The following is a 12,498-nucleotide window of genomic DNA, read 5'->3' as shown; positions in this document are numbered from 1 at the left end:
CCATGGTAACTGAAGAGGGACTAACAACAGTACCTGCCGGGGTACGATATACAAACATAATACACCCACATCAAACCACATCCCCCAGACAACTCTTGTTTGGGTAAAGTCTTGGCCGCTAGCCTTTCTTTGTGAGCAAAATTCAAAACAAGGCCAAATGAGTAAGTGCAGTCGACCTATAATAATCAATGTACACGCAAAAACAGATATTGAAACAAACCATTCCAAAAATCTACCTGCAATGAGCATGCTGGGAAATATGATAATGATTGGTGTAAAATTCTGTTTATTAATGTCAAGAACAAAAAATATATGTTCCAACCCATATGATCTAGTACACAAAACATTTACAAATATGATGGTATAATAATAAAAAAAATTGTGAATGAATAAGCCTTTTCATACTTTGTAATATGTCTATATATCATTAAAATCTGTTTTAAGAACATCTACTCAAAATATTTCACCTTCTTTACCAAACATACCATGACATTATTGATAGTCAAACAGACAAGGGAGAAGGGCTATGTAAAGGGCTCGATTTTGTTGTTCTGAGCATATGCAATGTGTCTGACGTAAAACAAATGTTTGACTTCCACACAAAATGACTTAATTATTTTAGGTTTAAGGAAGTGTGTAGGTTGCATACTTTATCTTAAAGCTATGGAAGTTATGTATTTAGATCTGCCTGCTCAAGACAAGTTCAGCGATTGCTTTGCTATGTCTGTGCCGTGAAGCAGTCGAGCTGGATAAATGTTTTTCTGCCCCTTTGACGTAACATTGCAGTGAAGTGATGTAAATTGATATAATGATGTAGCCGACCACCAGCGGGAGGCAATACACGTTTATTCGACAGAGGACGTTGACATGGTCCTAGGAAGGTCTAGATGGCTGTCTTCTGATTTATAAAACGGTGCGAAATCAACAAAATTAGTAATGTAAACATCTACATATGTTTTTGTAAGTAATTCTAGTGCCCGATTTCGGGGGCTGTCAACTTAAGAGGTTAGGAAAAACCATTTAAGAACCCAGATTTTTAAACAGGGTCGTGAGCATTAGGAAAAAATTAAATGTTCTGCCTCGACCTAGCTCAAAATCTAGGCATCGGATAATAACAAGAGTACAGCCTCCATAAAATTTCCATTGGATTTGCCATGTTTCAGAAGTTACAAGTTTGTAGGTGTAACAGTTTTTATTAAATTAATAATTTATTGCTCTCATGTGCCCAATAAAAACCAACTATGTGCAACTTTTTAATAGCATTTCTGATAATGCTAATATCTTTTTCATCTGAATCTCAAGAGTTCTAAAACCGGGTACAGCAACTCGGTTGCTCAACAACTCAGCATCACAAGCCTTTCACGCTCTTATCCTTTGATGTGTCACTGTTGTCGCTTTTGGTGTGATAGTGATGGCAATGGGCTACCATAGGTTGTGTAAGCTGTGTGGTTGTTTTACAAAAAAAAAAAGTAAAATAAGTGGTAAAACAACAACAAAATCATTGCTTGCTTGTGCGACCTGTGCGTAGTCAAAATAAAATGCAATGCTTGCTAACTTGTTTAGCTGCGTCAGTGGTTCCCAACCAGGGGTACTAAGACTCATGAGACCATAGACTTACTAGTAAAATGCACATGATGGGATACTTCAGGGGTACTCCGGGCAGTCTTCAATTCAGTTAGTGTTACACTAACTGAAAAAGGGTGGGAACCACTGAGCTACATGATCAAATTAGTCTGTTTCCAACAAATCAACTGCTTTAGATGATTGTCTTTTAACCAAGCAAGATAAACAAACGTTCAATCAGCACTGAGTGAATGAACAAAAACTTGTTGGAACAAATGCTTCCTATTATCACCAGACTGTCCATTTAAATAGACTGTCAAGTTAACATGTTTACGACTGGGTTTGTAGCGTAATGGTTAGCGTTACCACCTAGGGCTCTACATGTTCTCATTTATAGTTTGACAGGCACTCACACACACTTATTTAAATTTATTAGGTGGCTCTTAAAAGAGCCTTTGGGTTCGTGGAGTGGCAGGCAAGTGACTGAGTGTGGTGGTGTGTACTACTGCGTGCGTCTTGCTAGAGCGGAGAAGAGACCTGGTCCCGTTTCCACCTAGCATCTCAGAAAGGGTCTTAGGAATCCTGTTAAACTGATTTAAGGCAAAATAAATCCCAGTTTAGAGCATGTTTTAGGATGATGTTTTTTTTTTATTTATTTTTATTTCACCTTTATTTAACCAGGTAGGCAAGTTGAGAACAAGTTCTCATTTACAATTGCGACCTGGCCAAGATAAAGCAAAGCAGTTCGACAACATACAACAACACAGAGTTACACATGGAGTAAAACAAACATACAGTCAATAATACAGTAGAAAAATAAGTCTATATACAATGTGAGCAAATGAGGTGAGGTAAGGGTTAAGACACTGCCCAGACAAACTCTGAGCTAGGAGTAAAATCAATTCATAAAAGTTTCTCAGCTGGTAATCATGACAGTTTGAGGTACCGCAAAGGAAAGATGGTGATGACTCTCATTGACATTGTTGCAAACTGGGGAATAACCAATCATGACGAGGCACTGCAAGTTGTGAACACTATAGCATGTGTCGCTTCAGAGATACTGCGCAAGAGATGCTGTTGCAGGTTTAGATTATTTATGCATTGATCATATAGATTGATAATTTTACCAACTCCAAAGGAATTGCATGTGGCGCAGGAACCCCTGATTTGCTGCATTTTTCTATTATCAAAATACCATCTGGTAACTCTAAACTGGTTGGGACAGCTCATGAGGTCTCTTAAATAACTGTTGACTTGGTGTGACTCTTATGACTAAAGAGGATTCATGCATCACTTTTATTTTTACCCATAGGAGTAGGAGTGAAATGTCAATATTCTCAGCACTTACAACACATTTTCTAGTCTGATGACACTTTGTGGATGCGGGCCCAGGGCTGAACGCGGAATGAGAAAATGTTGTTAAATAGCCTACCTGTTTAATGTGAATCCTGCGACGTGGTAATCCTCAGTTGCTGGGACCGCTGCTGTTTGTCCCGGCACACTGCCAAACCGCAAAGTCTGAAGAGCTGCTACTTGGCAAAACAGCTAGCCTAGCTGCTAGCTTTCAAGCTAGACAGGTTTCCTTGACAGTTTGAACACATCCCGCGATACCGTTCACCCTTGTGGATGGGATAGTCCCGGGCTTGTGGCTGTTTAAATCCCTGCTATTTGTTGCTGTTTCCATCGGCCCTGCGAGCTGTGCTGGATGGAATTCTGTCGAGTCCCAGTGTTAGCCTACGTTGCCACCATCATGCCGCCCAAAGTTAAGAAAGTTTGGAGTAATAGAGATGACAGTGTTTTGCTATCACAGGTGCAGGATCTTTTAAATCAATAAAAATATGTCTACAAGCAATTGTTACAGAAACAGGAAAATAGCTTCAAGAGCTTTTTCCAAATAATGGTGAAATCAACTAACAAAAGAGTAAACCTTAAGAGACCTTAAGAACAGTTTGCAGTTCTCCCAGGGAGCGGTGGATGTCCTGAAAGAGACTTGCAGCAAGATGACAATAAACTAAGTCCACGCGAGATGTCATCAGCACTGTCTATGAACAGTGGTGTAAAGTACTTTTAAGTAATTTTTTGAGGTATCTGTACTTTACTATTTATATTTTTGGCAACTTTTATTTTTACTTAACTACATTTCTTAAGAAAATAATGTACTATTTACTCTATACATTTTCCCTGACACCAAAAGTACTCTGTATTTTGAAAAAAATATTTTGAAAAAAGTATTTTGAATGCTTAGCAAGACAGGAAAGTGGTCCAAATCACACAGTTATCAAGAGAACATCCCTGGTCATCTCTGATCCTTTGGACACACTAAACACAAATGCTTTGTTTGTAAATTACAGTGGGGGAAAAAAGTATTTGATCCCCTGCTGATTTTGTACGTTTGCCCACTGACAAAGAAAGAATCAGTCTATAATTTTAATGGTAGGTTTATTTGAACAATGAGAGACAGAATAACAACAAAAAAATCCAGAAAAACGCACATCAAAAATGTTATAAATTGATTTGCATTTTAATGAGGGAAATAAGTATTTGACCCCCTCTCAATCAGAAAGATTTCTGGCTCCCAGGTGTCTTTTATACAGGTAACGAGCTGAGATTAGGAGCACACTCTTAAAGGGAGTGCTCCTAATCTCAGTTTGTTACCTGTATAAAAGACACCTGTCCACAGAAGCAATCAATCAGATTCCAAACTCTCCACCATGGCCAAGACCAAAGAGCTCTCCAAGGATGTCAGGGACAAGATTGTAGACCTACACAAGGCTGGAATGTGCTACAAGACCATCGCCTAGCAGCTTAGTGAGAAGGTGACAACATTTGGTGTGATTATTCGCAAATGGAAGAAACACAAAAGAACTGTCAATATCCCTCGGCCTGGGGCTCCATGCAAAATGTCACGTTACAGCAGAGATCCTGTATTTTCGATAAAGAGGCTATAGAAGGACAAGAAATGGTCAGACAGGGCACTTCCCATATAGACTCTTCCCATATAGACTCTTGCCATATGAGTTCTGTTATACTCACAGACACCATTCAAACAGTTTTAGAAACCTTAGGGTGTTTTCCGGCCATGAAAATACTGCCCCCTATCCCTAACAGATTTTAAGAGTTACCAGCAAGCATCGTAATAATATAATAATGCAGCAAGTCAATGGTTCCGGCGCCACATACAGTTGTTTTCAGTTGTTAAAGTAATGTTATAATATTTCTGTTTTGATATGATCAATACATAAATACTCTAGACCTACATAAAACACTATCTCTTGCGGTTTTGACAATGATTTCACAATGTCAATTTCATATTACATTCAAATATGTAATGTGCAATAAAGAATGGGCCCTTAACAAAAGTAGTGAACTATATGAGAAGATTCTCATCAGCATCCTAGCAGCTTGCATTCAGAGCATCATCACAGCTAATACTGATGACGGCTAATGTGAAATACTGATTTACAGCTCTGGTAGCTTCTGTGTATAATCAGGGATGAATATGTATTATAATAAAAAGAAGGAATGTTTCACGGCCTACATTCCAAATGGTACTCTATTACCTTTATAGGGATTAGAATGCCATTTGAGACACAGCCAGAGCTTTCATTTTGTTAGCTGTTTACGACCCAAAACATGCACATTTTTTATGACTTAATACATTACATACCAACACCACATGCAGAGCATGGAATTAGCATGCGACCAGGCTTGGATATCGTACTGAAACGCAACTGCTACAATAATGGGGTGTTGTTAAACCAACCGTTTTGTTGATGTTTCCATTACAGTCAATATTGTTGTTGTTGACATGGCTTCTCTACATGTCTCATTTTCTAATTTTAGCGATCATCGTTCTGTTCATCACTCTCTGGAGTGGCATTGTAAAACCACCATTTTGTTGATGTTGTTTGCATTATTGTTGTTGTTGTTGACATGGTGTCTCTGCTTGTCACGCTCTTCTGCAGCGATCGTGGCTCTGTTCATCACCATGTTGTTGTTATTGACATGATATCTCTGTTATTTTCTCTCTTCTTACAGTGATTGTGATTCTGTTCACAGTTTTTTTGATGGCACTGTTTATATTATTGTTGTTGTTGACACAGCATCTGTCCTTGTCTTCCTCCAGTTATCGTGGTTCTGTTCATCACCCTGCGGCGGAGCAAGAAGGAGCCCCTCATCATCTCAGAGGAGGACGTGCGTGAGAACGTGGTAACCTACGACGACGAGGGCGGCGGCGAAGAGGACACCGAGGCTTTCGACATTATTGCCCTGCGGAACCCCGCCGCCGCTGAAGAGCTCAAGTTCCGACGGGACGTCCGGCCGGAGGCGGCCCGACAATGTGGTGGGCCGGCGCGGGGCTGCCACAGTCCCCTAGAGCTGGACCAGGTGAATGTGCAGAAGTTTATTAAACAGAGACTGGTGGAGGCAGATATGGACACTGGTGGGCCTCCCTATGACTCCCTCCAGACCTATGCATACGAGGGTCAAGGGTCCCCCACAGGCTCCATCAGCTCTCTGGACTCCCCAGGAACACACTCAGAACAAGATTATAACTACCTGGATGACTGGGGGCCCGAATTTCAGAAACTGGCAGAACTCTACGGGGAGGATATGGATGTGGCAGAATTGGATGTAGCGGTTGCAGTGACAGCGGCGACCTAGACTCTCAACGTCTGTCACAACGTCTGTTAAACTAAACCTCTCTCTCTCTCAATCCTCCTCCTCAAATCATTTTAAAACAATGAAACAGAAATGCTTTTGAACTCATTCCAGCTGATCTACTTTTACTGTTGAATAACTGACTGCCCCTTTTTTCAGTTTTCCTTTTGGATCATGGGTCTAATATGCAGAAGAATTTAATCAGATTTCGTGGATGGAAAAATATTAAGGATTAACGGAAAAAGGAAAATATTTTCCCTGGTGTATATTTTTTATGCTCAATAAAGTCCTGAATTCCATATGTGAAACGGAGTGTCAACTTATTTTCTGAAGATCCACAGAGTAAGGGTTATCTTACACTCTTAAATTTAAAGGTGCAAGTTGGAACCAAATAAGGTTATTGAGAGCGACGCCATAGGGGAACCATTTTATGGATAGTTCTTTGAAGTATCATACACAAATCAAAAAACAGAAATGGTTCCAGAACCAGAATTGAATAGCCCTGCTGTAGGGTTTTAAGCCTTTTTTGCATATTTCCCAGGGTGCCTTTCAAGTGCATTTTAAAGTTACCAGTACCACCCATAAATCGGTTTGCTAGTGCCAGAGAAATGCTTGTTGGACTAATTAATATTCTTTCCTGTTGCCTTTAACAAGTGAAGTTCTAAATGGATATATTGACATTTAAAATGTATTCATAAAGACAATTCATACTTCATAAGGCCTGCTTTTAAGGCCTGTTTTTACCCTAATATAGTGGCCTAAAACTTCAGGCCAGTAAGTCTTCAGGCCAGTAAGTCACATTATGCTGGCTTGTAAAGTGGTAAGTAACTCCTATTGGAAAGGGGATGGTCAACATTTGAAAATGTAATATACCCGTAACCTGCATTCACAATGACTGCCAGGGTTGGGAAGACCAGGATATGAGACTACTCTAAACAACTAAACTGGAACAATCATTTCAGTAAGGGGTTCAGTAAGTCCAAGTAACACATTGGAATAGTTCAGAAAAATGTATGTTATTTATATTTGAGAAGTATAAGATGAATTAATCAATCAATATACATGTTAAAAAGTAGATATTGAAACAAACAGTTCTAAATATCAACCTGCAGTAGAGCATGCTGTGAAATATGATAATGATGGGCGTAGTTTTGGTTTAACTCTGGTTATTAACACAAATACTGCCGTTCTTTTACACCATTGAATGTTAATTTAACTCTTGAATCTAGGGCTGACCCCAATTAGTCGACTGCTCGATTGTTTGGTCGACCAAAATGTTTTAATTGACCAGTAGCATATCTATCTATCTATATATCTATCTATATATCTATATATGTGACCCATTTCAGGAAACTAGTTGTATGTCACGGGTCACCACTTCACAGGAGAGCAGTTTTATCGTAAACTTTTATTTTTTATCAAAATGCGTTTTTTTGGCAGAAAAGCCATCTCGAAAATGTGACCTTTCATGTGCCTTAATAACAAACTTGAACGCTGTCTGTAAATATGAATAAAATAGTTAAATTACCAGTCCAATTGGTTTAGCCACAGAATAAGGTAGCAACCTTCCCGCTAGCCATGATTGGTTGAGATAATGAGTGGGCTGGACATGGCGAGAGATGAGTTTGGATTTGTCTGCCATATAGCACGCTTCTGTCTATTTGAGTTAGTCAATATGTCTAGGTACACAAATGGCACCCACAGAGATGGTCGCTTCGCATTCTTAGGAAACTATGCAGCATTTTGTTTCTTTAATGTATTATTTCTTACATTGTTACCCCAGGAAATCTTAAGTCTTATTACATACAGCCGGGAAGAACTATTGGATATAAGAGCAACGTCAACTTACCAACATTACGACCAGGAATACGACTTTCCAGAAGCGGATCCTCTGTTCGGACCACCACCCAGGACAATGGATCTGATCCCAGAAGCCGACCCAAAACAATGGCGCCGCAGAAGGGACAGACAGAGCGGCCTTCTGGTCAGGCTCTGTAGATGTGCACATTGCTGACCGCTCCTGAGTATACTACTCGCCAATGTCCAGTCTCTTGATAACAAACTAGACAAAATTATAGCAAGGATTGCCTTCCAGAGAGACATCAGAGATTGTAACAGTCTCTCTCGGGATATGTTGTCGGAATTGGTTCAGCCACCAGGCTTCTCCATGCATCGCGCCAACAAAGATATGCTTTGTGATTAACGATTCATTGTGCAATCATAACAACATACAGGAACTCAAGTCCTTCTGCTCAAACGACCTAGAATTCCTTACAATCAAATTCCGGCCATTTTACCTACCAAGAGAGTTCTCGTCATTTATAGTCACAGCTGTGTACATTCCCCCTCAAGCAAACACCAAGACGGCCCTCAAGGAACTTCACTGGACTCTATGTAAACCAGAAACCATATAATTTTTTTTAATCAGTCAAATTAAATAAATAAATTAGGGCCAAACCTATAGATTTTACATGACTGCATCCATGGGTGGGCCTGGGAGGACATAGGCCCACCCACTTGGGAGCCAGGCTCAGCCAATCAGAAATAGTTTTTCCCCACAAAGGGGTTTTATTACAGACAGAAATAGTCCTCAGTTTCATCAGCTGTCCAGGTGGCTGGTCTCAGATAATTATACAGGTGAAGAAGCCGGATGAGGAGGTCCTGGGCTGGCTTTGTTCCAAACTGGTCTGCAGTTGTGAAGCCGATTGGACGTACTGCCAAATTCTCTAAAATGACATTGGAAGTAGTTTAAGGTAGAGAAATTAACATTAAATTATCTGGCAATAAGCTCTGGTGGACATTCCTGCAGTCAGCATGCATATTGTACGCTCCCTCAACACTTGAGACATCTGGGGTATTGTGTTCTGTGACAAAACAGCACATTTAGAAGTTTTTTTATTGTCCCCAGTACAAGGTGCACCTGTGTAATGATCATGCTGTTTAATCAGCTTTCTGATTAACACCTGTCAGGTGAATGGAGTATCTTGACAAAGGAGAAATGCTCACTAACAGGGATGTAAACACATTTGTGCACAACAATTGAGAGGAATTAACTTTGGGTATGTATGGAACATTTCTGTGATCTTTTATTTCAGCTCATGAAAATGTTGCGTTTATATTTTCATTCAGTATATTATGACCCCTCTATAGAAAGATGAGACTATCACAAAATAAGGTTTTCTGCTTTTTTATTTTGTATAAATGTTGAAAAAATTCAAACAACCTGTTTTTGCTTTGTCATTATGTGGTACTGTGTTAAAAAAAATGTTTTTTTGTTATTTAATCCAATTTAGAATAAGGCTGTAACGTAAAAAATGTGGAAAAAAGTCAATGGGTCTGATTACTTTCCGAAGGCAATGAATATGGAGACTGTTTAGTGACAAAAATTGAAAAATACATGTAAATACATGTAATCTTTCTTAGACAGTGCATTCGTAAAGTATTCAGACCCCTTCTATTTTCCACATTGTGTTATGTTACAGCCTTATTCTAAAATGGAATAAATAAATAAAAAATCCTCGTCAATCTACACACAATACCCATTTTTTGCAAACTGAAATACCTTCTTTACATAAGTATTCAGACCCTTTGCTATGAGACTCGAAATTGAGCTCAGGTGCATCCTGTTTCCATTGATCATCCTTGAGATGTTTCTACAACTTGATTGGAGTCCACAAGTGGTAAATTCAATTGATTGGGCATGGTTTGGAAAGGCACACACCTGTCTATAAAAGGTCCCACAGATCTGGGGAAGTGTACCAAAAATGTCTGCAGCATTGAAGGTCCCCAAGAACACCGTGGCCTCCATCATTCTTAAACAGTTTGGAAACACCAAGACTCTTCCTACAGCTAGCCGCCTGGCCAAACTGAGCAATCGGGGGAGAAGGGCCTTGGTCAGGTAGGTGACCATGAACCTGATAGTCACTCTGACAGAGCTCTAGAGAACCTTCCAGAAGGATAACCATCTCTGCAGCACTCCACCAATCAGGCCTTATGGTGGCCAGACGAAAGCCACTCCTTAGTGAAAGGCACATGACAGCCTGCTTGGAGTTAACCAAAAGGCAACTAAAGGACTCTCAGACCATGAGAAACAAGATTCTCTGGTCTGACGAAACCAAGATTGAACTCTTTGGCCTGAATGCCAAGTGTAATATCTGGAAGTAGCCTGGTACCATCACTACGGTGAAGCATGGTGGTGGGAGCATCAAGCTGTGTGGATATTTTTCAGTACCAGAGACTGGGAGACTAGTCAGGGTTGAGGGAAAGATGAACGGAGCAAAGGACAGAGAGATCCTTGATGAAAACCTGCTCCGTATCACTCAGGAACTCAGACTGTGGCGAAGATTCAACTTCCAACAGGACAATTACCCTAAGCACACAGCCAAGACAAAGCAGAAGTGGCTTCGGGACAAGTCTCTGAATGTCCTTGAGTGGCCAGCCAGAGCCCGGACTTGAACCTGAAAATAGCTGTGCAGCGATGCTTCCCATCCAACCTGCCAGAGCTTGAGAGGATCTGCAGAGAAGAATGGGAGAAACTCCCCAAGTACAGGTGTGCCAAGCTTGTAGTGTCATTCCCAAGAAGACTCGAGGCTGTAACTTCTGCCAAAGGTGCTTCAACAAAGTACTGAGTAAAGGGTCTGAATATTTATGTAAATGTTTTATTTCAGTTGATTTTTTTGTCAATATTGGGTATCGTGTGTAGATTGATGAGGGGGAAAAAACAATTTAATCAATTTTAGAAGGCTGTACTGTTACAAAATGTGGAAAAAGTCAAGTGGTCTGAATACTTTCCGAATGAGTGTAAAAATCGACTGTCCTCAGTTGCAACACTCAATACCGAGTTCCAAACTGCCTCTAGAAGCAACGTCAGCACAAGAACTGTTCGTCGGGAGCTTCATGAAATGGGTTTCCATGGCCGAGCAGCTGCACACAAGCCTAAGATCACCATGCGCAATGCCAAGCATCGGATGGAGCGATGTAAAGCAGTTCATTGGACTCTGGAGCAGTGGAAACACTTTCTCTGGAGTGATGAATCACGCTTCACCATCTGGTAGTCCGACAGATGAATCTGGGCTTGGCAGATGCCAGGATAACGCTACCTGCCCCAATGCATAGTGCCAAAGGTAAAGTTTGGTGGAGGAGGAATAATGCTCTGGAGCTGTTTTTCATGGTTTGGGCTAGGTCCCTTAGTTCCAGTGAAGGTAAATCTTAAATCTTAACTATTTTTAACTTAACTACTTTTCGAGATCGGTGTGGAAGAACTTGACTGGCCTGCACAGAGCCCTGACCTCAACCCCATCGAACACCTTTGGGATGAACTGGAACGCAGACTGTGAGCCAGGCCTAATCGCCCCACATCAGTGCTCAACCTCATTAATGCTCTAGTGTCTGAATGGAAGCAAGTCCCCACAGCAATGTTCCAACATCTAACGGAAAGCCTACCCAGAAGAATGGAGGCTGTTATAGCAGCAAAGGGGGATCAACTTCATATTAATGCCCATGATTTTAGAATGAGACGATCGATGAGCAGGTGTCCACATACTTTTGGTCATGTAGTGTATGTGTTATGAATGACCAAAGGTGTCTGACCTTATAAGAACAGCGTCATATGATATAAGGCATTTATGTATGTGTTATAAATGACCAAAGGGGTCTTACTTTATATTAAGTACAACGTCATGCGATATAGTCTATATGGATGTGTTATGAATGACCAAAGGTGTCTCACTTCAAAGTATTACAGGACACTACATGGATCCAGTAAATGTAGGGTGTGAGAGGAAATTTAAATTGCTTGATGGACCTGTAAAGCTTGCATGTGTGTTTGTGTCAGAATCAAGATGATTTTGAATTGTTCAACATGATACTACCGCTGGAAACTAGGGCTTGATAACAACCTGTTACAATGGTGCCAACATTTTGAGTCGGTAAATGTGTCAAAGACCTGTATGGGTCCAGCATCTCACGGTATGGCACATTTTTGTTGTGTCCGTGTTTGTGTACTGACTGAGCAACATGTAACTTGGCTTCAGAAGAAAGACACTTTCAATTTCTTTAGGTTGGGGGCTTTCATCAAGGTAAGTGTTTCTTGGTGTGATGTCATCCCCAGGCTATTGCAAACACTGCACATATAAGCCTGGGATATCAACCATTCAAATTTCGCCTTAGTGGGAGTGAACATAGAATTCTATAAGAGTGACCTTACTGAGTAATGTATTTGTTATCGTCATTACTTAACACAGTCAAAATGTCATAATTATGGCTAAACCCTGACCA

The 12,498-nt window shown here is 40.4% G+C and overlaps 1 protein-coding gene across 1 annotated transcript in view; it reads left to right on the top strand.

The window, feature by feature from the left end:
- Positions 1–6,521, top strand: part of LOC106578564 (cadherin-18) — a 227,641-nt gene extending 221,120 nt beyond the window's left edge. Inside the window, exon 12 of the mRNA XM_014157549.2 lies at positions 5,690–6,521. Within this exon, the coding sequence (XP_014013024.1) occupies positions 5,690–6,225 (536 nt within the window). The 3' untranslated portion in view covers positions 6,226–6,521. The remainder of the gene's footprint in view (positions 1–5,689) is intronic.
- The last annotated feature ends 5,977 nt before the right edge of the window (positions 6,522–12,498 follow it).

Source organism: Salmo salar, chromosome ssa19 (genome assembly GCF_905237065.1).
Source record: "Salmo salar chromosome ssa19, Ssal_v3.1, whole genome shotgun sequence".
NCBI classification, from domain to species: domain Eukaryota; kingdom Metazoa; phylum Chordata; class Actinopteri; order Salmoniformes; family Salmonidae; genus Salmo; species Salmo salar.
The sequence above is the reverse complement of the archived record's forward strand: the minus strand, read 5'-3'. Positions and strand labels throughout refer to the sequence as shown.